Below are 26,484 nucleotides of genomic sequence, written 5' to 3' on the forward strand. Positions count from 1 at the left end.
CATTGTTTTGGAATTCTAAAAACTAACCCAGACTGCAAAGCAGCTCACATTTTTGAACAGTGCCAGCATTTCATTGCTTTGCTTCCAGTCTAATCAAGTTGCTGTAATATTTAATATGCTTACTCTGATCTGGTGAGCATGTCTCCACAGTGGCAACATGCTCCCTTGGAAGGCTGGTGCTTCAAGAATGTGATTGATGCAGCCACCAGCTCTCAATGTCCAGTGTACCTATTGATACTGAACTATCAGGCAAGCGTACCTTCTACCTCATTAAAAGCTAGACAAATTAACAGTTGTTTTCTGACATGCCCAAAATTAAGAGCTTCCCCCAAGTTTTTGATTTTGGAGGCTCTCCCATTGTGACAGGAAACCTCTGCAGGTATCTGCCGGCACTGGCAACCCCTTCTATTAAGACTCGAGAGAGAAGACTGGGATCAAAGGCCCCTGAGCCTACCACCCAAACAAGGTGTTTAAAAAAATAAAAAGCCTATTTAAGAGCAAACTGCAAGAGGACTGGGGCACTGAGATTTAGAAGTTACTGAAGTTTGGACAAACGTGCTATAGTGAGATTTTCTATTTAGGTTTTGCCTAACTGTAATACATCATCAGATTGTTAAGTCATTCCAGTACTCAAAGAAAATGAACAGTCACATGTTTTGCAGAACAGTTGTTAGAAGAGCCTGAAAACTCAATTTGTGAGACCTCAATTAAACCATCTTTATTTAGGAATCCCTGAAATTCTCTAGCATGTAACTCCCAGAGGCCTGGCTTAATTAGAAAATTGATCATGGGAAATCTTCTTAAAATGTAGGCTCCTAATCATAGCCTTCCTGTTATCACCTTTTGCCAAAGATCTACTGCTCACAGGGAGTTGTTTCTCCTTCCCCCTTTAGCCCTATATTACTCCACTCGCAATATTTTTAACCTGTAAATAATTATGGAGAGTAAAGGTAACTTAAATGCACTGTAATGAAAGCTATTAAGAAAAATTTGATCAGAGGCAGAAAATACAGTAAAAGTGAAAGCTGTTGTACAACTGCACAGAGATGACACACTCGCATCTATGTGTGCTGCTGAAAGATACTAATTATGCCTCTGGCAAAGGGCATACAGGCTCTTTCAAAGAAGCTATTTAAAGATAAGAACGTGGCAGACAAACACTTCAGAGATATCTGCTTATATATCCCTTCCTTCTTGTGTTGGAAATTCTAGGTCACAATTAAAAAAAAAAAAAAAAAAAAGAATTATTTTAAAATAATAGATAGCAGGGGAGCCTTGCCAAGTCTGGTCAGTTAGATGTATTCCAGGGTGCTCAGATATTCATGAACTGTTACAGCTTTTTCATTCTGCTCCACTTACCTTTTAAGAAGTAATTAGTACATTGTATTATCAAATCAAGAGTTCAAAACACAAACTAATTAAAAATATGTCTAAAGCCCCTAGTATTCTGGATAATAAAACCAAGCAGGTCATCTTGGTTAAATTATCTCCCTTTGAAATTACAGGATGCTTAAAAAAAAAAGTAACTAAGTGATTTGAATCATTAGATTTTCTGACACATAGCAGAAGGCCAGGTAAATGGGACTTCTATTCCTAAGTATGGGACCTAACGCACTTTCTTCCACATCATTGCATGATAGTACTGCTCCATCACTCACAGAATTCAGCTGCTGCCTCTTAAAATAAGCCCCCCACAGTACTGAAGAGTGAACTTGTAGTGGTGATGGGATTTTTTTTTAATTTCTCTATTTAAAAAGTAGAAAATGAAAGTACACACTGACATGGTGTGACAAATTTACATTGTGCTTCTGACACTGCTCCCGGGTGTGGTGGGACAAGGACAGAACCATGACCACAGAGCTGTTTTCCCACCAGTCCTGGAGAAGACTCCCTTGCTGAAGAAAAGCTTTGATCATGAATGCTGGTACTATTTAATCAGAGCATTTTGAAGGACTAGAGAGGACTAGGACCTAAGAGAGTTCCAACTTCAAAAAAATGTTAAAATTTAAAAGTTACATGGAGATTTACTGTCCTGAATCTTATCACTATTACACTTAGTACTAAACAATTTTCAAAGTGCTGGATTTACACCCTGTGAGTGCTCTTATTTCCATGTAATTCTATGTTGCATTTCATCATGAAAGCGCAAACAGCCAAGGCTGGACACACATATCTGGACAGAAGTCTGAACAACCACCTGTCCCACCATGCAAGCAATTTTGAATCCCTTAACACTTCAATAAATAATAGCACAGAGGTTCAAAACCAAAACAAACCCCTTTCAAAAACATCACAAGTCTTCCCTATGCAGGGTTTAAGTAAACTGCTGGCCCTTCCCTCTCCAAGCTCACTCGATACCACTGGAAGAGCAGCACCAAGCTAAGCCTGCAAGTGCCCTGGAAGGCCATTTGTGGGACCTTTCTGGAACTGGTACATAAACTCCCTGCAAGCATACTAAGAACCAGCTTCCACCTCCTTTTTTCCAATTGGCACTTCAAAAGAGACACAACCACCTCGAGCTAAACCTCCTGAGAGACCAAATGGGCACAATCTCAGGCACCCAGGACCTCCTGAAGGACACAGCAGTTCAGATACTGAAGCCAGGACCATGCTAATACTGATCTCAACAACCCCACTCCTCCTCCCTCCAAGCCACAGCCACTCTCCTGCTTCTCCACAGAAATACATCCAGGTAGCAGATGTCCAAGATTTTCCCCCCTGTTTTCACTGGCTCTTTTCAGGCTTTATACAGGGGTGATGGAGCAATAAGCTTGTGGAGGTGCTGAAACAGAGAGCTGACAGCTTCCCCTTTCTGCTTCAGCCTGTTTAAGCAGACCAAGAACATGCCATGTGTGGCACTCAGAGCAGATTTTCCCTCGTGGTTTTTAATATAATTGTAATTGGGACTTTGCTGTCTGAATGCACGTGTTGTCTGATATATACGAGTGCTCCTGCATACTGAAGAAATTAGGAATGAATTGCAAGTTCTTAATTGACAGTACAAAACATCAATTATTCTACAGATGAATAACAAAGAAGAAAATTACAGGTGCAAGAGCTAAACAGCCACTGATTAAAATAGGAAAAAAAAAACCCACACAACAAACCTTCTGAATGAAGCACTGAAATAGGACAAAAGTACCCATGCTTCCCATTTGCATTGTTAGAACAGAATGTTAAGAGAAAGTAAGAAATAAAAATGGAGAGAACTCACATCCCCACACAGGTTGCCTTTCTTTAAGTGCAAGTGCCTTCAAAGCTATAAATAACACATGCTTAGTTAGCAAGCAGTGGAAACAAGTGTGTGAATGCAGCCATGTGTGCTCACACACATACACACACACACACACACACACACACCCCCATCTGAATTTTCCCACCAACAACTGTGGCAGTTGGCCCAGATCACAGCAGTGACATGCTGCCAACAGACTGATCAACCTCACAGCAGACTAAATTAGAAATACATTTCCACAGATTAAATTTCAGAGGACTGTGATGCCACTTTAAACTCCATTAGATTCTGCTCCTCTCAATCCTTTAAACAAACACAAAAGCTAACACACCACCCCCTTCCATCCCCTCCACCCACCCGCTTTACCAGAAGTCCCAACAGGATGGAGGCTCCATATTGGACCAGAGTCAAGACAGATAAATTAGCAACCAGTCTAAAGCTACCATTAGCCTAAAATCTCACAGAAGAGAAGAAAAAAAGAAATCAAACCATGCTGTATTAAGATGAGAACACCTCAGCAGGAAGCTATGGGTGGTGTTGACCAGTGCTGCTCACAGATGAAATGGAGACTCAGAACTGGAAAGGGAACTCAAACACAAGCTTTGAAGAATTCAATCCACTAGGTAAGACTTTTGCAGACAAGCCCTATCTGTAACAAATGCACACCCTTTCAGCAGGTATGGGACAAAAAAAAAGCAAGAGGCATCATTCCAGCACACCAAGGATGGAGTAGTGACTAGCTGAAGGGATGGGGGGGGGCACCTGCCCAAAAGAGAAACATACCATGAGAGCCAATACAACAATTGCGAGACTAAACTGAAAGATGCTATCTTCGGTACATGACTTGGGAAACAGGGCTGTTAAAAAGTCCCAAGAAAAATGACTGGTCAGGTCTCCTTTTTCAGTTTAATCTGGACAGTCAGCTGTACTTCATGCTAAGGTCCCCAAGTCTGACATGCAGGCTCACAGACACACACCATACAGCTCCAGACAGGCTCAGACACCTGTTACTCTGAGATAATTCGGGTATCTCGCTGTACAACTTCAGTTCCCTTATCTGCACCTGGGTTACAGAGTGGAGGAGCTCACCTGTTTTAATTATCACCACAGGAACAGTTCAGCTCCTGGGACAGCTAAGAACAAAGGCAACCCTTCAACCATCAGCTGAAAAGCCTCACTGAGATTGAACAATAAAGGACAGTGAGTAGGTAGAGAAGGGGAATTTCCAACCAGATTTCTCCTCTTGCAGGAACAAGTACTCAGGCAAGTTAAGCACTTCTTCAGTTTATAGTCAGACAAAACAAAGGAGGATGGGAAGGACTTCAGAGAGCTAGACAAAAACCCATTCAGGATAACAGAGTGCTAAGCATAAAAGCAATTTTCTTTTGCACTATTACCAGCCTCATTTTATGGTCTTTACAACCATGAACTCAAATGCTCATGCTGCAGATACAGTCAAATTGCTGAGAGTTGAAATGCACACAATATATTCAAGTGTAGCACCAGTACATTTGTCTAGCTGCTACTCAGTGTGTGGTGCTACAGCTCGTTCTTTGAAGGAGACTGTCCCCCTAGGCTGCTGCGAGACTCCTACCTCGAAGACAGAGGAAAGTGAGAAAATCTTCTGTCTTGGGCTTCCTTTTGGAGAGGTCAGAAATCTGAGTGGCGGGAGGGGGTAACAACGGCTCCACTATCTTTATTGGAGTTGTGCTGGGACTGTTTGGCTGGGACTGAGCAAACTTCCTTTGTGCTTGCAGCCTTGGCCTGTGGAAACAAGAGCATATCAGAAGAGTGTTAGGCAGAAATTGCAGGAGAGACATCAGAACATAAAAATTCATTGTTTAAAAAAAAAAAAAAAAAAAAGAGATCTGAATCCATCTCCCACCAATAGTGTATCCCTACCTGGGTCGACTGCGAAGACAGTCATTTATTTGCTTTACCCTTTGGTATCTTCTGTGACAATTTGGAAAACCAGAAAGGGAACATCTTGACTATAAAATCTGTGACTGCTATTTCATATGTTCCGAGTATTTTCTTGCACATCATACAATTACAGTTTACCATTCACTTATTTGGAAATTAAATCTGTATTTTGCATCATGAAAATGTCTTTTTTTTTTTTTTTTAAAGTGTTAGTGTTCCTTGCTTCTTGTTTTTAATTAATTTACAAATGAGGTTTATTTTAGCCCCATTAAGGATTTAATTTATTCCAATCTGCTATAATCTTATTTACATGGTAAAATATATATTAATAGATAAGGTATCTATGTTAGTGCCCAGTTCTACAAAAACAAAACAAAACCTTTAGGGAAAGATATTTTTGACAGGGAAAATATCAGGTGAAAGCCATTAGATTTTTGTTCCCTTGGCCACAGCCTCAAAGACAGTAAGCAAGGAGGTCCGCGGTGGGGTTAAGTAGTATTTGTGACAAATTTGTAAGAATGAAGGACATGCATGGAGGGAACTTGTCTTAGTGTTGGTACTGGGTGATGGACTGACATTCTCTCATAAGTTTTAGAGCATGCCTGGGTACAGCTGTAGGAAACGAACAGATGCAGGTGGTTTTGGCAGTCAGGCTGCAAATTATTTCAAGCCTATCTGAAGGCTCTGATTAACTGCTAGGTGGCAATGAATATGATTTTCTTTAATATGTCTAGAACACAAATTGGTATTAGGGAAAGCGCTTTGGGGCAGGACAGATACCCGGAGGGGGTCTCACTGGGAGCCTGACTCCACTCAGCATTTAAGAACATGCTAATTTCTCACTTAAGCAACTGGGATTCTAATTATGATCTTTATTACAGCTTCAAAAAGGAGAGAAGCTACTGAAAGAACTTAAAACCTCATTGAGAAAGGATGCAATTTTATGTCATTTTCTTCCCTAATAGCAGAGTATTTACATAATGTCAAACTGAAACACGTATCAAATAACACTGAAGGAAAAGCCAGGTCTTGTCACTCCACGGCAGGCTTAACTGTTATGACTTAAGGAAAGCACAGTTATCGTTCAGTGTGGATGAAACACATAATTGGCAAACCTCTTCTTTTTCATGGATATTAAACTTAAATAGTTGGGTAAGAATAGGTTTGTTAGTGTATTTTAAGCTTCCACAGTTTTGTGGCTAAAATAAATTTTTAAAAAATTTAAATCCCAGCAGTGTTTATATGCATATATACATATCCCCTAATGACAACAGAGAACAAAAGTAGCATCAGCAATTTTCTCCCTAAACTCTGCATAAAACTGCTCACTACCCAACGCCCACCCACCAAACAACAAAAACCACCAGCCATTCTTACTGCTTATTTTCATCTCCTTAATGGCAAATATAGCATGGTGTTTATAATTTTTTTTTATCATGGTGCTTATCACTTCTGAACTGGAACTGAAAGATGACTGAACACATATATTTTCTCATATCTATGAACTATTATCTTTCCAGACTGAAAGTCTTGTATAGATCTGCCTGTATATCCCCAAAATTACTCAGACTGCCTTGCAAAGCTCTATTCCTTCAAGCAGATGGAGGACTCCTGCACAGGACAAATGGGATTTTAATTTCAACCAACTACATTTCTATCACCAAAACCACACACACGGCGAGAGAAAAAACGCTTTGTGCTGGCTTCTGTTCTGCACAAAACATACACTCTCTCGCCAAAACCCAGACTATAAAGGGCAACCCTGCCTGCTGCTCTCATCTGCACAGAGATTTTTCCCCATCGAACTGCTTCCTCAGCTTGGCTGTTAAAAACACACTATCCACTCACTGAATCTCTGAAACTACCTGCTCAAATCTCATGTGATCAAAGATAAGCAGGGAGGACTCTACAACCACCACCACCCCAAAAAGTAAAGGTTAAGCCTGTTTCAAGGTTCAAAATTAACCCTTTGCAGCAAGGGTCATCCAGGACTGTTTGCACCACCTCTATTATCGGTCCCTAGAGCAGTGAGAGAGGATTAGGGAATGACTGGTAAATCTGGCATATACATGAAACAAATTAGTGAATTGAAAGTACTTTTGGTTCAGTCTCTATTTGAAAATATGCTTTCTGCTAGACGTTCTTCCCCAGTACAAACAATTCCCTGCTCATTTTCCTTGCCTGCTTCCCACGGGGGGCAAGTGTGACTGGATCTCCACTACCCACCATGCTCCCGTGGGGGGTCCTTCATTTCAGTGAGGACAGTGAAAATGCCAGACCTTCACTCCACCCAGCTTCAGCCTACAACTGTGAACTTGTTCCGCTTCCTGGGATGGCTGTGGAGACTTGTTGCTATATGGGCAGATGTGTCTGAGATGCTTCTCCTCCCACACCTCTGTTGATGTTTACTGTACTTCCTCCTGCTTGGTTTGAACTCACCACTGTCACAAAAACAGGCCATTTCCTTATGAAATACTTATCTTTTATTAAAACCCTGAGCAGTTACAGGGTGTATGCATCACCAATTTGATTTATGAACACTAGTAAATGAAGGCACCCTTTTGTGCCTGTGGTATCCTTTAGGTTTCTACAACAACTACTGTTCTTTGCATGGATAGGCATGGGCTCCAAAGGCTTCTACTTCAATGCCTGAGGGTGTAGAGAGTGAGCTGTGAGCAAGAAATTCTGTAGCTACCACACTGAGGTTAGGAAACAAAAGTCAAGCTTTTATGCAGTCTTTGCTCCAGATTTGTGTAAATATGACCAGTTTCAAAGGTGGGCCAGCGAAGGAAAAACATATACATTTCAAAACATGGGCAACAACTTAGAACTGTTTCCTTGTGAAGGAGTGTATGCATCTTAATAACCTCATATGTCCCCATGAAAACCTCTAGAAGCATAAAACCAATTATTTCGGGTATGGTTTCACATTACACTTAATCCAATATAAGTGTGAAGCTGCTGCCAAAGAAGGAGGTAGCCCCCTCCACTACGATTACATCAGATCAAGTATAGCTGCCCATCGTACTCTGAGCAATACTGAGCAAGGCAGAATAGGTAAGGAAGTGATAAAAGTGCTCAGGAAGACATTTTGTGTGTGATAAACACATAACACTATCAGCGTGGCTTTGCTCTTTGCTTGCTAATGCAATGATTTCTGCTGGAATGACCTATTTAGCGTGCATTTGGCAACAGGAGACAGATTGGCACGAGTGGCAAAAAGAACAACAGAAATCCTGTTTGCGTCCTCAAAATAAATTGCTCACTCTGTCCTCATCGAAAGGGTATATCCTACGTAAGACTTGCAAATATGCAAACAGAAAAAACTTCATGAAAAGTGTATGGGGAGAACTCATAATAATACATCTAAACATCATGCAAACACCCAACATGAAGCCAGAAATATGCAGACTAGTTAAAAATAAATAGTAATTCCCTTTCTCTCACCAGAATGTTATTTTCATTCTACTGCTTTTGAGAGCCTTTAAACACCTACCTAGGACATGAAGCTCAAAAAAGCCTCAGCCTAAGGAAGCCTCACCTCCTTTTGGTACGCCTCTCCTACTAAACTGACTGTTTAGGTCCGAGACAGCAAATTACAGCCGGAGACTAAAACTCTACAACAAAAATATTCCAAGTGTACAAACTCAGACTACGCTGGAAAACATTTCTCTCCAACGTAAAATACACTTTTTGAAGCTTTTCTAGACTGGAATTTATTTTTAGTTGAATATTTTAAGCAAATTGCATTCTTTAGAATCAAAGCACTACAGTTTGTGCTAGCTAAAAATACTTCAGAAATGTCTTTTAAAATAGAATATCCTAGCACCATGCCTTTAGCTTGTAGAAAAGGACATGTTTAGGAAGAAAACACCTACTACACAAAGGCAGTCTTTTCTTTGCAAAGCATAGCTCAGGCTAGTAATACCAGTCTGTGTTAAATTTAGTAAACATTAATACTCTAGATAGCAGCACATGCTGTGTTAGCTACAAACCAAGTGTTAAATTATCAGTATGCAAGATTTAGTTGTACATCAGTACAAAAATCTGACTATTTTATTACTCCATAACTCCTAAGTGAAAGCAAAGCATAAGTACTATAAAACATACACAAAGAATAATATGCACAATTGAACTGATAATATGTATGTTTTCATACTAATCTATTTATAATAAATTCTGGGGTTGAGAGGCTGTCCTCATAACTAAGCATCTCAACTAGGAAGAGATTTCAAAACAATCTTCTTCAAACGTTCTCTAATCTTCAGCAATCTGCAGATTTTCACAAACTTCCGGCTTGTTATATACTACAATATTTGCTTGCTGTTTGGTCTCAACCTTTCACTTACTCCTTGAACTTCACCTTTGCCTTCATTGTTTCCTGCTTTTCCGTTACCTGATGTCTGTCCTTCTTTATAAGGGCACCAGTAGAGTTAGATTTCCAAACTCCATAGGAACTGTAGCTTAAGTAGCTCGTTGTCACTGTTTCGTGATTAATTCCCATCTCCCTTTTCAATGCAGTGTGCTTTTCACTTTCTGAGCTGTTAGCAAGCAGCCTGCAAGCTAAAGCGAAGGAATCTACGCCTCTGTCTTTCTAAAAGCAGCGCTGTATTTGGTTACTTTGCTTTTGTCACTTTCCATCCTGAGAAATTGCAGTGTAAGTATTTGTAGATATTTACTTTTAACAGATCAAAATCTCTACTACTAACTAGCTGTGATGAGCTGGTATTAGTTTCCACCAAACGCTACATAGATAGTTAGGAATACAGACTCGCTTACTGTCTGATATAAGGCTAGCTATTGAGGAAACATCCACTATCAAAACATATTTAAACAGGGAGAGTTTGAGCTTCTTGTTATTGCTCAGTTAGGCTTTGTAGTTCCCAGATCTCTTTCAGTATTACGCTTCTAAATCTGGGCAGCTGAAATTCAGTGCACCGTGTATTCACTTTTTTCCATTCAGGGGTTTGTCCTCGCACGGATACGGGTGAGCTAAGTTCTGTGGGACCTTTCCCATATTGCTGTCTCAACCTGACCGTCCCATACAGCTACACGCAGTTACAGTCAAACATTACAGCTGTCCTTCCATCAGCCACTAGCACCCCTTACAGGGAGGGCTCTGGCATGGACAAACACTCTACCTCACTGATTTTTGGATCAGGTTTGAAGCACACCATCTTTTGTTCTCATCAGAGCCGATACACAGCTTACACATTCAGTTTAATTGCACTGTACAACACGACACTCGGTCTAGCACACAACATGCCTGTATGCAAAGATTCCTTTGTGTGTGCAGCTTCATTTATTAAGGTAAACGTACCTGTAAGTGATAGGCTGTAGATATGTTCTGCCCTCATTTAAAAAAAAAAAAAAAAAAAAAAGTAATTTAGGATTTAATAGCCAGGCATCTGCTGCAGATAAAACAACTATCAAGTGTGTAATTTCCAGCTCAAACAAAATCAACCATGTGACAGGCACTTCTAGGCAAGCCCAAAGTGAGCATGCAAAACTTGGTGCTAGAGGTATCATTCTTCATGGGACAACCGGGAAATCCTTACCACTATCACATGTGTGAGCAGGAAGCACAACTAAGCTATATTTCACCCTTTCACTCCTGAAAATAAGCCCAAGACATTCACTCCAAATAGTAACCTCTAGAGGATCACCAGTTCATGAGAACAGGGCTCTAGAATTTAAACCAACAAGCTGTCTACATCAACACTGCCAAAACTTTAAAAAAAATGTTTTCCCCCAACTGTGAAGGTAAACATTGCTTGGATAAGCAAAAAAAAAAAAAAAAAAAAAAAAAAAAAAAAAAAAATGGGGGGGGGGGCGCGGGGGCAGAGGCAGGAACTGGCCTCAGAATACAAGGAGATTTTATTGGCTCTCTCCCTGGAGCACACTTGAGTGCAAGTGTTAGCTCTGGTACTACTAGGTAGCGTTTCTCTCTTTATGTATTCACATACTGCTGCAACTACTGTGTCCCAAGTTACAACATCAGGCAATTAAACGGCATCACACCAAGAGCAGAAAGCAGCTGTACGAGGGAGTCCTTTGAAATGCATTTCCTCTCCCACATCCCCCTAAGCTTCTGGGGTAGTATCTTCTGCCTGCATCAGTGGTATCTGTTGCCCATTTCAACAACATGCCAGCTCAATCGCTACTACCAGCAAATTTGCAGTAGTGGAAAATCGAGATTCAATCATCATCTGTGTCTCTGCGCCTGTTTGTGCCAGGAAGGAACTAAGGGGCAAGAGACCTGGTCACTCCCAGCCATGCAGACACCAGGTGCAGGTAACCAGTGCAAAGCATGTGGTCACCCTAAGACGCAACTCCTTCAAAATGATTTGCAAAATCATGTAATCCAAGACACAACTCAGACCTGTATTACTACTAGGTGAGAGTGTAATTGTTAATCCTGTCATCTGATTAGAAGAATCTGGATTAATTTTCAGTAAATTAAACATTCCAGTAAAGTTGAACGCAACAATTTTCAGAAGTTATTTTTACTGAGCCCTCTATTCACTCAATCTTCTTTACCTTCTGTGGTCCAAAAATTTAAAATTGGGCCTAAATTAATAACACAATTTTAAACCAGCCTTAAACTCTCGAGTGAACAAATTGAAGTAAAATACTAAGTCCATCTCCATTCAGTCCTTGATTATTGATCCTAACAGGGCACGTTTCCATAAATAACACTTCTTGATCTAAAACTTTAGCCACAATGAATGGATGCACATTTTCCTTTGTGGGGTTTTTTTTGTTTGTGTTTGTTTTAAATGGGAAACTGTTTCCGAGACCTCCTCTCCTGCAAACAATGGAAACGTGTTTGGAAATTACATTTAACGAATGATAATTGAGCTAACCCATATGCTTAATGACCAGTTCAAAGTACAGCTGGCAACTTAAGCTTGTTTGCTAAAAACTGCTCAAATTATCATTAATTCTGGAATCATCTATTTTTCCTGACCATGCTCACTAATCACAAGAAGGTATTTGCAGTCTCCAAAACCACCTCACTTCATGCAGTTTAGCAAAGATACTTATACCCACTAAGTGAAATAGCTGTTAAAACAAGGTACAAGACAGCCTTGGGAGTTCTTAAAAGCTTAGGAGTTCTTAAAAGCTGCTGGATGCTGTTTACCACCCCACCACCACGTTAACTGCGGAGGAACTGGACAACTCCAGCCATCATATATGAACCTTGTATGTACTCCATCTCGCATATACAAGTGGCCACAATGACATCAGGACGCAGACCTTGCTGGCTAGACTGAGGCCCATACCACATTGTATAGAAGAAGCTATAGAAAAATAACACTGCATTCAGGTTTCAGCTATGAAACACTGCAGGTTGCATAAAGCCACTCAGGCTAAGCAAGCCTTCAAAAATTCATCAGTCCACATGGGAATCTACCAGCAACACTGCAAACACTTCACTGTGGGTCCTACAAACACTCCTCCCAAGGTCATGGTTATTGCTGACACCCTCGCCACCACAGCATTCAACTGGGCCAGCTCAGATATGCTCACACAAGCTACAAATGTGCATAGCAATGCAAAAGCATCCCCACTGAGAAGGGACAAGGAACAGGAATGTACTGCAGTTTGGAGGGGACTGTGTCCTGGATATGTCTCTTTCCTTGCTGTTCTTTGGGCTATGCATGCTGCAGAGATTGTTCACTTGAGACAGCTTATGATACTAGAAAAGACAAGTTGACTCTATGGGACTAAGCTACAGTGGGAGTCACCGCATTAGCGCTGATCAGTGATGAGTGCCACTTGATGAGCACTTATTTCAGCAGTACCGTCAGCTTCAACAGCTTCTGACTCCTCCCCACGCTCCTTCCTGTGCACAGCTTGCTGCTGCTCCTGCACCTGCTCTGGAGCCATTCTTCTTCTGCAACATTTCTCATCTCCGTCTGCTACTTGGTTCTCTTCACCAGAGTGCCCTGCAAACTGCTTCCCAAGCACAGCTGAGCACGGATACCTACAGAAGCACTCGGAAAATGTAGACTTGAGTTACTGGTTCCTGCATCCAGAAATGGGGGCTCCCCCTCTTTTCTGGTAGCGTGAGCCAAGACTCCTCAGCTTGAGCCAAACCCACCACGCCCTACCAGCAAGTTTTACAGGATGCGTATCACCAAGGAATGACTTTAGGCTAGGCCTGCCATTTTATGCCATGCTGCTGCACAGAGAAGAGCATCACCACGTGCCAGAAAATGAAAATGCAAAACCACATCAGCAGAAAAAAAAAAAAATAAAAAATAAGGAATTCGATCACCTTTGCTTGTTTTTTAATAATCACTAGCAGATGTCTGAGTGAGTATTATGTCCTGACAAACTTTTCTTCAAGGAGAAAACGACAAAAATAAAATTATTTTCTCACACTAAACCCTGTGTCATGTGCTGGAAGTAAACAAAGTGAACTCCACACTAGGAAGCACCTTCCACCTGGAAGGAGGATGCAATTTCCAGTTCACTTGCACGGTCTCCACCTACTGGCAAGGAACCGGCAGCGTCCTGCTGCCCGGCCTCTCTGCAGGTGGAAGAGCGAAGCAATCCTCCCTTTCCTGATATTCAGTAAAGCCAGCGTGAGGAAGCCTAGGGGCACAAAATGGGCTCCGCTTTCACTTCACCCACTCTGCAACACCATCCTTCTGTATGCGTTGGATTACATGTAACAGGGACCTTGTTCTCTACCACAGATATTTTTTTCAAAAGCGTTCTTCGGCCCTACAGAAAGATTTCCCCCGCTATGGAAGAGAGCCTACACAATGCTAAAACTTGCCCATTTTCAAAACACTTGAGCATTTCCCCCCTATTTAATTACACAGAAGTCAAAGCTACATTTAGCACAACACACTGCGCAACTTCAATATTCTTCTAGTATCATTTTCCGTGTTCTCAGACATCTGAGGGACATCTGCAAAACCTGTTTACTTTCCAGTTCCCAACCAGGAGACATTAAACAAAACCAGCACGGTTCAGATGACAGTGCTTCCCACTTCTTACTCATGCAACATCCTCCAGCACTACCTGAAACCCTGGTTTCTGATAAATTCAGTGCTGTTCTTTGTTCCATATTCCTCTTCAAAACGGCTGCAGATTCAGACTGAATGCTGAATGATATGCCAAATAATACCAAACATATCAGCAGCTCCCTCCCTAGTAATTTGACCAACTGCTAAAACTCAAGAGGGTGCAAGATCAAAGCCATGCAACTGAAGGAAAATTCTCTTTTTGCTTTGAGCAGCCTTTTCTCTGCAATTGTGGGGTTTTTTTAAGAAAAAAAAAAAAGTTATTTTTACAGATCATTTCATTCTTGTTTTTCAATCTCAGGAAAACATGCGTACCTCTTGAAATCTTTCACCTTCGCCCTAAAAGCAACTTGTACCAGCCAGAAAGCCAGAGATTACTTCTGGCAGAGATGTCAGAAGTAACAGTGTATGGATCATTTTAGCCATCATCTGAATGGCTGAAAAACTTCCTGTTCAATTAAGTCCTCCATTAATTCCTATCATTTGAATAAAATTTTCCATCTGCTGCCAGGAAGTGATAAAAAGTCACAGAGTCAGTAGGTTTTGGGCATTTTAACCTCTCGCAGGGGTTGCAGCTTGCAATTTAACCACACCTGAAACCAGATATCTGCACTTCCCATGGGGCCAGCCTGTCGAAGGTTCCTCTATGATCTGGCTATTACCAGGGACTCAAATATCTCTCTTGTAAAACTACAATGTTTAGATGCCCAGTGAGAAAAAAAATAAGAATATAAACATCCTATATCTGCTGCACAGACTTTATTCTGATAAACAGCAAAGTGATCATTTTTGCATAAACCACCCATCAATTGCATTCACCATCTTGCCAGAAAAGATTACTAAATAGAAACACACGAATAAGCTACCGGGGGGGGGGGGGCGGGAAGAGTGGGAATCAGTATATGCCATTATGTTAAACCTATACTATCCTTACATAATTCTGAGGATAAAAGACAAACTTTAGCAGGTGCTATCTCCACTTTTTGGCCTCTTCCCTTTTCCTACCTCATCGTAATTTTTTGCCTTAAGTTTCTCTTGGAAGCAAACCGCAACCTCTTCAGGCTTCCTCCCCAGGAGTCGAGCAGCCCATTCTTGCAAGTCAATCAGGCAGACGCAGTCAATTGTTCCAGTAACTCTGTTCATGCCTTCTTTCAAGCCATGCCACATCCTGCTACCAGTCAAACTGGCCTGAAAAGGAAAGGGGCCATTCACCCTGCACCTCTTCTTTGAGGGACGCTAAATCCTATGAGAGGGGGTTGGCTGGACTGCCAGAGCACACTGTCTTTCTCTTCCTCCTGAATGCCAGATAAAGTAGTTGGGAACTAATGATATGGATGGAAACTATGGTAACGATTCCTGTGCCACCGCAATCTATAGCCTTCCCTGCAGACCTTCTTTCTTTACCTGCAGTAGTAAGTATTCAATACTCCCTTGCTTCTTGCTGCATGTGTCACACCCCCCTGCCCCAGTAGACTCTAGCAAAAAGGTAAGGTGCATATTGAACTCATTTTCGTAGCAGGTAATCATAGTAAAAACACACACAAGCTGTGTGTACACACCACAGATTTGTCCAGGAAGTGACAAAAATATAGTCCCTCTGAGAAAACTTTGTTCACAGAAGAGTGAGATTTATCAGTGCTTCATCTTCCCTAACACCCTCCTTAAGTTTAGGATATGGTGGTACGTGAGCAGCAGGATGCCTGACACTTGATGGTACAACGCAGACAAACTAAGAGTTTAATGATGGTAGAAGAAAGCTATGTTCCTTCTAGTCCTGCATGCCACTGTGGAATCGGACCAGGAAGGGATGTGAACACAACATCCAGGCAGGAGCAGGGTGAAGGGAGTGGGACTATACCTTTCTGGAGCAGCAAACCACTGAATTGCCTCACGTGCATCTTTCTGCTCTAAATGAGGGGGCTCAGTTTGGTTTAAACTGATCTCAGGGAGGGCTGCTGAAAAAAAAAGGTATGGAATATGTTCTTCCCTTCATCTCCAGCCACATGTTCCTGCTTATGCGAGCACTAGAGCTCCTGAGACCCCATAATCAGCTGGCTGAGCAAGTCGATCTAGCTGAAAATTAATTTATAGGTTGATTTTTTTTCTTTGTTGGGTTCGGTTTCATAAGCGCAGAAGTGCTGGTATTGGCACAAAAGAGGTGGCAAGAACTCACAGGAGTGAAGAACAGGACTGCCTTTTCCAGTAGCAGCTTGCATTAAGATCACCCTGAGCTGAGTAAGAAACATATTAGTTACTGAACTGTAAAATTTTTACGGAAAATGTGCCTGGCAGCAATGCCAGCATAGTCCCCTTTGCTGTCAACCCTTCTGCAACAAGGAGCCTAGTCTGCACAAAGACTCTGCAGCAAGTAAGACAAATTTGGGTGGGGTTTGTTTTTTTTTTTTTTACTTGATAACATTGGGGTTTTTCTTCTTTTTTTTGAAGTAATGAAAAGGTCTGATTTCCTGCACTTCTGCCCCCATGAGCAGATCACCATCATAAGCAAAGCCCCAGCCTACACATGTTTGAAATAGGAAGGAGAGGATGGCATTCCAGATGCTGTCTACACAGACAGTGACGCTTCATGAAAGCTGAGCACTTGCTGATCTAGCTGCCCCATGGGTGAAGCATCCTGCTCAGCAGTGGCCAACACGCTGGCTCGCACTGGGCTCCTCTGGAAGTGTCGCTGAGGCGTGGCTGCCCTGCCCTGCCCTGCCCCTGATCAGCTGTGTCTGGCCAGCACCTCACACCAGCGCCCAGCCTGAGGGGACACCTGACAGCAAGAGTAAAGGAAAGGCACCCGGGAGCAGACCACTTATAATTTCCAGGAACTTACGCTTAGAACAATCTTAGGGTCACGTTCAGTAGATGTCTCCATTAGTCTAAACACACTCTGATACTTAATTAATTTTATACTTAGAGAGGAGACTATCTTCAGCCATTTTAACCTGCCGGTAACCTGCTCTGTGACAGGCAGTGAGATACCTTCCTCTTACCACATGGCATTGCAGACTCAACCTGGCACTTAAGTACTTCCCACTGTTATATGTACATACACACATGCCAACCTGCTCTACACCTCTGATGCCTCATCTCAAATGTGAACTGAGACACTGAGCCTCAAATGCACCCCTTGCTCCTCGCTGCATCCTAGTGCTTTTATTTTATTTGCAACCTGATCTCTGTAATTAATTGCATACCTGAGCTTAAACATCTTCAGAGATCTGCATTTCTCAGCGTCTCCTTGCAAGAGAGAGGTTCCCACCCATCACTACAGCTCATTGTGCCCGTCTCTCAAACCCCGCTGAAGTCAAAACTGCCCCTGCCATAGCCTGTTGGTAGCATCCACTCAGCCCTGTCACCTGTGGCTTTGGTTCTGGCAGACAGGAGGCCCCTCAGCAAGGAAACCCCACCTCACTAAGCACAGTCTTGAAAATTTGTCCAAAAAGTCCAAACCCCTGTGATGCTTCCTGATGCCACCTTTCCTCCTCAACAGCACTGAGCCAGTGTCTGGTCACTGATTTACGCAGAGTCCTCAGGCAAATCACTTTACTTTTCTGTCCCTTTCCCAAGCTGAAATTAGATGTTGACCAAAGGAGAGCAGGCAGAAGGATTAAGATCCTACGAAAAACTGTGTGTGCGTGCGCTCGTGCCTGTTTAAATCGGATGAGGACCTGAGGCCGGTTTGCCACATGGCTGTGCATAGGTCATGGCAGAGTGCTCCCACACAGGAGCGGCAAGAAATTGGCAATTACTTCAGCTGGGACCGCTGGTGAACATTCGATGAACTCTCGGCACCAGTTCATTTAGCTCTCAAAAGCTGTGCATCTGAAAGGCAATTGGCGAAAACACCATGCGAAACCCCGCTGAAGAACGAAAGAAGTGAAATTGGAAAAAGCACTTGAGCAATAAGAGAAAGCAGGCAATAAGGCCAGGAGCAATAAAGAAAGTAAAGCATTGCGAGGGAGTGCAAAGAGCCATCAGTATGCTCAGGAATGTGGAAGTTACCTGAAAATAAAATGGAAATCCTGCAAGGAGCAGACGACTGAGGAGAGAGCAGCAATGCAGCCGACAACATGCCTTAATAGAAAACTGCAGAAATCTAACAAAATAAGCAATCCTTTTCGTACCCAGCCAACTGCTGAGCCACAGGTAAACAAATACGTGGAGGATTTCATAAAACCCCCAAGTATTTTCTCTGTTTTAAATTATATTAATTAGGGGTTCAGTAGCTAGGGATACGGTTCAAAATAACAAACAAATGCAACCACAATGGGTTCTGTAAGCGACCGCCCTTAGCACTAAAGGAAATCTTAATAGCTTGAAGGTGAGAATTAAGTCAACAAATAAAATAAATGCATCTTTTATCACACCATTACCAAGGGAAGAAAATGCCAAAAGGCAGAACTAGAGATGCTTCTCCTGAGGCCTTGCTGGCAACACAAGATTGCCCCAATTTAATTAAATAAGTTTTGTTAAATCAGTTCAAATCCACGTGGACTGTTATGGGTTAAGAGTAGGTTAAACCAGTGCCTTGTTGACAGATAAATCAAAAAGACAGCCTGTCCATACATCCTCTTGTGCCAGTTTAACTTCATTAATTTAAAAGCTACATCTTAAGTTAAATTAACATAAGCCATCTAGAAATCTCAGCAAAGCACCACCACTAAGACCTGAATGATTTTGAATCAGTAAATCCAAAATCACTTCTAAAACTATCTCAGATTCCAGCCCACCCACTCCATGACCTGCTGTCTTCTGTGATGATTTTCTACTGCAGATAGAGGTAGATTTTGTCTTTGGAAGAAATTTAAGCTACAATTCCATCTCTAAATATTCAAATTCTATACTTCAGAAAAGGGCTGACTTCAACATCACATTTTGAATCTATATGGGCAGTATTAAAAACGCACCAGATGGAGACATCCCTGGTCTCATACAGGGTTCAAAATCTAGGTATGAGTTTTGTGGAACATATTAATCTATATTTTTGTGCATTCAGCAAAGGTTTCCCTACCCACAAGGGACTCCTCACAGTCAGGTAGCTTTAAAAGTGTTCCAGCTCTTCCGTGCATCACTGTTATATAAATCTGCAAGATCAGAAGCTACACTAAAAATAACTGGGTCACTAACAATATCCCTCTTCATAGCCATTGCATGACCTTAGCCAGCCTGGCATGACTGATCTAGTTGACAAAACTTTAAGCTGAATAAAATTAAACTGTATAGGTAAGTTTTACTTTATTCAGTGCTTTAGACATGCATATACATGCACACACACATGCGCATATACCTATGTTTGTTATCTGCAATGAAAAGCAAGGATTGGAGACAAAGATCAGAAATACAAATAGACTATTTTTACATTACTATAATAAGCTTTGCAGAAGGTATTTCATAACTTAATGAGATAATAGACTATTACAATTAACTGCATTTTACATACCTCTCCCCTTCCCTGGGGGGAAAGTAAAGCTTTTAAAAAAATAAAATCAAAAGCCAAAACTCAGCACTCCTCCAGACTTAATAAGGAACCCATTCCACCAAAATCGGTGAACCAGACACTGTAATACCTGCAAAGCATACCTCTGAGGGAACTGAGAGTTTAAACTCATTTCCAGCTCCAGCTTTTTAAAGGTGGTTTTCTAAATCCAAATGAAACCAACAGAGTGCCATCACCCTCAAAGTTCAGATGCAAAAGCAAAGCAGCTGTTGTCACTCACGTCTTAACCCAGCATTAGGAGTGTCAAATTAAAGACTACTCAGTTTTACTGAGCGGTTCCTTTAGAAGGATTTAGCAGCCAATTATTACATACAATCATCTCCCTGAAGAAAGAAGGTCTCAAGGGCGAAAACCAGCCCAGGGGGGAGGGGGGAAAGCGTGAAAATAGTAATCTATGCCTTCTCCAACAAGCCAAGAGAAGTGGAGAAAGAGATCTGTGGTGTCAGTCCTCACCACAGCGGCCACGAGGTTTCCTGGGTTGCAGGGGACAAGCAATAAGTCAGGGCAGCTCTTACTCTATACCCCCCTCTCAGCAGATAGCAGGGAACTCTCTAAAAGTATTTCTTAGCAATGTTTTGATTTCAATTTCCCATTTCAGTTAGTGAAGGAAAATCATGCACGAGGCACAGTCTTTGGATCAGCTATAGCTGACCCAGAACATCAATCTCCGTGATCTAGACAGCTGTGATGGAAAATTAGGTATGTCAAAAGCTATGGTTCGTCATTATTCAAATGAATCATTTGAACACTTCTATAAAACAAAGTGCTACTCTCCCCTTCCTCAACTTGTCACGCTTCTAGACAAGAAATACAAAGAAAAACTATGGCATCTTAATTTATAGAATCTCAGAAACAACTCCTGGGGGTGGTGGTGGGGAAATATCAGTCTACAAATACTGTGCAAGTAGCAGTATAAATCGAAAAATTGAATTAATCAGCTTCATAACACAGAAGGGTAACAGCAGCTACAGGAAAAATGTGGGCTAAACCCAAGTTTCCCAGTGCTACCAGCAACTCCATGCAGAAGCTGTGATACTGCAGCGAACCTGCTCATGAAGCAAAGGACGTTCATGACCTGTGGAAACAAGAGTCGTTTCTGCATCAGGCAGTGGGATGGAGTAGAGAGCAGGGACTCTTCAGGAGAAGCAGTGAGGGTCTACAGCATGTGAAATACTATTCCAGAGCAGCACAGATGGACTGTAACTGTTAGACATCTAAAGTTCCTGTTGATAACATAATCAGCTATCCAAAAGAAGTAGCTATGGCTTTTAATACCATCTCCAAGAAAAGAGCAGCTATTCCCTTATTTCCTATAAGAAATATAAATCTGCAAGAAAAAACAAAGCCCTTGGGGGGGGGTGGGGGTGGGGGGAAGGGGGGAGAAAATCCAAAATTCAAAAACTGCAACTGTCACAATGGGAACTCCAGTAATTCTGCCTAACACACGGCACAGGAGGGTTCTGGGATGCCACCAGTCAGGGGCTGGTTGCTACAGATGTCAGTAAGCAGTTTGTTTTCATCAATAACACAAGATGCCTGTAGAATCACCAGTTTTACTATGTTCATTGTTTACCAGGAAACACAACTGTCTTATATTTTATTAGCTGGCATTTCTTAAGGTTCCCTGCCTTTATTTTTCTCTCCCTAGTATAAATGAGCACATTTACAAATAATACAAATACTAGAGATATACAGAGAAAATGAAGCTCACACTGTGGGACATTCATTGTGTGATGCTGGAAAATTTAAAGCAATGATAAATGCATTAAGTTACGTTTCACGTATCATTAAGTAATGCCAAATTCTATCCTTAAAATACCCGACTTGATAATGCAGCCCTCCTAACAGAGAGGCGATCCCCCAGCAGACACGGCAAAGCACCACACTGCATTATATAATAACATTTTCCAGAGGAATGAGCAGAGCGCTTTCTGCGATGCATGGGGAGCGCACAAGCTGTCACTGTGCACTCAGCAGCATCTTCCACAGGGACTGTGTAGCAGAATCAAGTAACTCATGGGTGTATTAAAGGAAGAATAAATGACATTCAAGTAATATCCGCATTTTGAAACGCAGGTAGTGCCGACCATCACTGCATTGCCTAATTAAAATCCCCATTAACTCAAAGCGACACCCATCCAGAGGTAAATGACTCTCACGTATGCACCTCCGATATTCCCTCTGCCTACCTATCGAGCTGGTAGAGTGCAGCTCTGCGCTGCGACACCCCTTCCTGCACCAGCTAGACGCCACTGATTTACATGCGCTGGCATACATATAGAGGGAGGAGAGGGGGGAAAAAAAGGGGGGTGGAGAAAACACAAAAAGCCATCTCATCCCATTGAAGAGCCCTCAAGGGCTTGTCAGCTGATAAGGTGTGCTGCTGGCATTGAGTACTGCCAGTGCTCAGACCTTCTTGCTCGTGTTTCATCCACCCCAGCAACGCAGCTGAAAATCTTCATAAATCCTCCCTCTGATATTCTATCTGGAAAATAACCACTGTGACACAATGCTTTGGAGCTTTTCGTTTCTACACTCATTAAAATAATTAAGGAACCGAGACTAACATTAGGTTTTTTGTGGGGTTTTCCACGTCCTCGTTAAAAGGTTCCATGGCCGACATGACTCAGAAATTTAGAGCTCATTATACAGAACCACCTAAATTAGTATTCCGTTCATGGGCTTAATAGGTATTTAAGCAACGTAAGAGACAGGTTTGGTTTTGTTCTTTTTTAATTGATAGAATAAACTGTATTCAAATGCTCAGAAAGTCTCACTTGTCTGCAAAGCAGAGAGCGCTGAATGAGCCGAGCACAAACAGCCCTAGGACCCTTTGTTGGCAATAAGGCAAATGAGACCAGTGGGTTTCCTCCTCCATCTCCAAGCCCTCCGTAATTAAAGATAGCAGCTCACCTAATGTTCAGGAAACGCCGTAAACATTTGTTTTCATTAAGGCTCATATTGGGAAACCACGCAGATTCTGTTGAATAAAACCTAGCAGAAAAACACTTCAGTAGAAAAGGTTGGGATGGTCCAAAGAAACAGCAGAGTAAGGAACAAACAAGGAAGAAAACAAAGCAGAAAAGTCAACAACTAATTCACACATCCTGGACTGTCTAATGCTCATTAAAGAAGTACAGAGAGGAACACAAACAGAAAATGGATTTCTGTTTCCTTCATACTACATTAAAAACAAGAACCTGAGTTAGAAAAGTGAAAGTGACTCTGCTACCCTTATTAATTAGTATCCGGGGGGAAAAAACCCAGGAAGGCAAGAGAAGACAGTCTTCTTCCTACATTTTATTTGGGGCCAGAAATAACACTGCCCTACATCTTCAACGCATGCCCTCAAAGTCCTGCCTTCTTCATATCTAAAGTAAACACTGTAATATTGAAGGGGCAAGTGGGGAAGCAAATCTCTGCATGGACATTACCATTGCACTACTACTTACTGGTAGAAAAATTAATTTTTCTTCTGGAAGCATGTTGCTAGAAAGCTTCCCATAATTTCGCAGCCCAAAAAAAGGTGCCTGACTCAATAGGGTATTCTATTTTGTAACAAAAAAAAGGATTCCTGAATGTGTGCATGTCCTCCAGGCTCCACTTAAAGAAGTTTTTGTTGGTTTCTTTTTAAGTTGGGAACATCGAGTTCTAAAAGATGTAGGTGTCCCCGAGCAGTGAGAAGAGTCTTGGAAAAAAAGCACTCCCAGAGGACAGGAGAGATTAGAACAAGCAGATAGTATCAGGGTCTGGAAATCTGCCGAGATACTGAAATACCATTGACCATCTTCATGTCAAACCCTACTTCAGCCCAAAGGCCTTTAAAAATTGTTATATGAAGATTAAATTCACACTTCCTTTTACAAGACAGAGTAATGAGAACTCTACCAAATTCCCTTTTAACATGCCTTTTTCATGTTAAAAATTAGAACTAATGATGTGACAGAGCTGCATTTCTAACAAGGTCAGAGCTCTGTCTCAGGACAAGGATCTTCCTCTCCAGGACCTGAGAAGAAAGAAGAAACAGCAACAGGCCCAGACCCTGCCTTTTCTCATCCATCCCAGCCCAGAAACTTACTTCCTCCATGGCAAGTCAACCAAGTCTTTCGGTAGTGACCTGTCAGCGTTCTGTAGAAACTGGGAAATTAGCATACAGCTGCATCCCCAGGCTGGCAGAGAGCTTTGAACAGCACGTAAAAACCCGATAGAGAAGCAAATCAATCTGCAGCCTTGAACTGAAGACAGCATGTAACACCAAAGAATGAGATGCAACACACCCCCCAAACAGCTGAAGTAGTTAAATTTCCTGAACCTGGATAGTCTCAGAGTAGGGGATGGGGAACCAGTGCTCAAGAAGATGTAACTAAGAACCTGAAAATAATAACCATAATTTGGAGTAAAGTTCCATATTGGGAAGTTTCTATGACTGAAATAAGAGGAACACAGCGTGGTTTAGGGAACATGAGGTACTTTTGTTATCTGAGATATTTTCATTGAATTACCCTGTAACACCGAACAAAAATGTAAAGGAGAGATTATTCCATTTTTACTATGAATGGCACATACCCTTTGTAGTCCCACCGAACTAGTAACCCTGCACATAAGGTATTAGCTTCAGAGGAAATGACGTGAACGTAGGACCTTCACCACCAACACGTACTCGGTGTAAAGGGCTTTGAACAAACAATCCTGCGGGTGAAGAGGATGCCTTTCTCTGCCACTAAAATAATCAAGTACCCAACAAGTATGAGACCCAGATTGGCAGCCACCCATTCAATAAACACTTAATTTCTCAGAGTTCACACTGACCAACTTCAACAGAGGCGGCAAGCTGACACAAGCCAGGTAAGAGCCTGGGGAAATACGTGGAAGAGAGTACATGGCATCACATTCTTATGGCTCATTCTGTGGTGTAAAACTCCAGCATACATAAAATAACATAACTGAAAAGGAAAATAAACAAGACTCTTTGCTGAAAAACCTGAAAAAGCACGATATTAAGCAGGGCTACTCCAAGTGCAGTCAAAACCAGGGGTACTTAATTTACAGCATTCTTCAGCCTGCATACTTCTTAGGAAAATGTCTGACCCGCTGAAATCAATAACAAATAAGCACTGTCTTTCAGTGGATCCAGGAGTTAACTCTTGTTATTTAAAAATGGATTTGAATGCAGCTATGCTGATAAAGCACTCTCAAAATCCTCCTTCAGGGACATAATTTCTTTTTTGTTTATTTATGAATATCTGTGTTAATTTAATATCAGAACAAGGAAGTGGAGACATAAATACATAAATCCAAAAATAGACACATATATAAAAATAAAATATATAAATAATATAAGTTACTTTTACTTTCCTCTTTAAAATTATAAACAAATATTACTCCAATCTTAAATCCCTCAAAACTCTGCCAATTAATTCTGAAGATGGAAGAGAGATTAAGTAACCTACAAGGCCACACAGTATGACAAGAATTTGAATATGCGTGTTTCCTTAACCTGCACCTACAGTACTAGACTACTAGGAGATACTGTGGTTTTATTGCATAAAGAGGAACTAATGTTTGAATTCATGTTCTAGTAGGGTCCTGCAACTGCACACTTCAAGGAAGAAACAACTTTTTTTTCATGTGTTCTTTTTCTGAATTACTTCAGTTAATTCTCCTGATAAGAACAGCGTGGCCTTTACTCAAATGCTATCTCCCCTGTTTTTCCATTTCTCATCTGATTCACCTTTAAAGTTTATTTTGCAGTCTATCTGGAAACTGGAAGCAATTAAATACTCTTAAACTGGTATGGCATGTAGCATATGTATTGAGTAAATTTAACGATGAGATTTCTGCGTAACAGAAATGAAATAAAACTGATAAAACCCAAACCTTGACTTCATGGTAACATTTGCCTAGGTATGACTCAATACTTACAATCTAATTTTCAGGTAATGAGAGGATTTCATAGGCCTAGAGACATAAAAGCGAGGTTCTCGGAAATTGTGCCACACCTGGTTTCTCTTCTTGTTCTCTTACAAACCAACCGGGTAGGATGAACTAGATTTCACGAAAAATCAATAGCGGTCAATTTTTCCAGTGTAAGACAAACATAAAAAGCCCAAGCACACTGAGATACTGCAATTAGCGGGACAGCTTGGTTTCAGGCTTCTGACCTAAGAGTCAGGGGGTTTGAAAGATTTCTCAGTCCCTGTTAAGAAAACTTCATGATTTTCAATGTGCAGGTGTAAAGAAGACGACACTAAAAATAGAAGTAATCAACAAAGTCCCAGCTGCTCACTTTCACAGCAAACTAGACGTATGCAAAAGAAAAACATGAGACTCCCTTCTAAAAAAAGAGTTGATTAAAATTTTAGAGTAATTTATTTTTAAATACACATTTTGCTTGACAACTTGCAGAACAAATTGTCACAGGGCCAGGAATAATCTAAGGCATAATAAAGGAGCACAGAAGACAAAAAGCAAAGGGTTTCAGAGTCTCTCCCTCATCTCACTAGGAAAGAGGAATGACCAGAAGAGACAAGAGGTTTGCTTGCTTAGAATAAGTCTGAGAGCAACATTATCCTGGAAGGCTGAGCTGATCAGGGCAGCCTGCCACTGCCCAGAGGGGTTGATGCTCCTTCTCTTTGTCTTTCTCCCCGTGGCCACCTCTGCTGTGCTCGCTGAGGTGCCACAGGGATCTGTCCCCGAGACCAGTCCCACTAACCTAGCAGAAAACCATCTGCCTTTGCTTTTGCTAGGTGGCAAACCGTGCCAGAGCCAGCACAAATTGGGTC

At 41.6% G+C, this 26,484-nt stretch overlaps 1 protein-coding gene across 7 annotated transcripts in view; it reads right to left on the bottom strand.

The window, feature by feature from the left end:
• The window catches only part of JARID2 (jumonji and AT-rich interaction domain containing 2), a 225,289-nt gene that overhangs the window by 61,592 nt on the left and 137,213 nt on the right, over positions 1 to 26,484 (bottom strand). For all 7 annotated transcript variants that reach the window (XR_012623778.1, XM_074828927.1, XM_074828896.1 and 4 more), the window contains one exon: positions 4,830 to 4,999. Coding sequence is in view for 1 of the 7 variants with exons in the window: in XM_074828896.1 (XP_074684997.1) it covers positions 4,830 to 4,999 (170 nt within the window). In the remaining 6 variants the exon portion in view is untranslated. The remainder of the gene's footprint in view (positions 1 to 4,829; positions 5,000 to 26,484) is intronic.

Source organism: Strix aluco, chromosome 1 (assembly GCF_031877795.1).
Source record: "Strix aluco isolate bStrAlu1 chromosome 1, bStrAlu1.hap1, whole genome shotgun sequence".
Taxonomy (NCBI): Eukaryota; Metazoa; Chordata; class Aves; order Strigiformes; family Strigidae; genus Strix; species Strix aluco.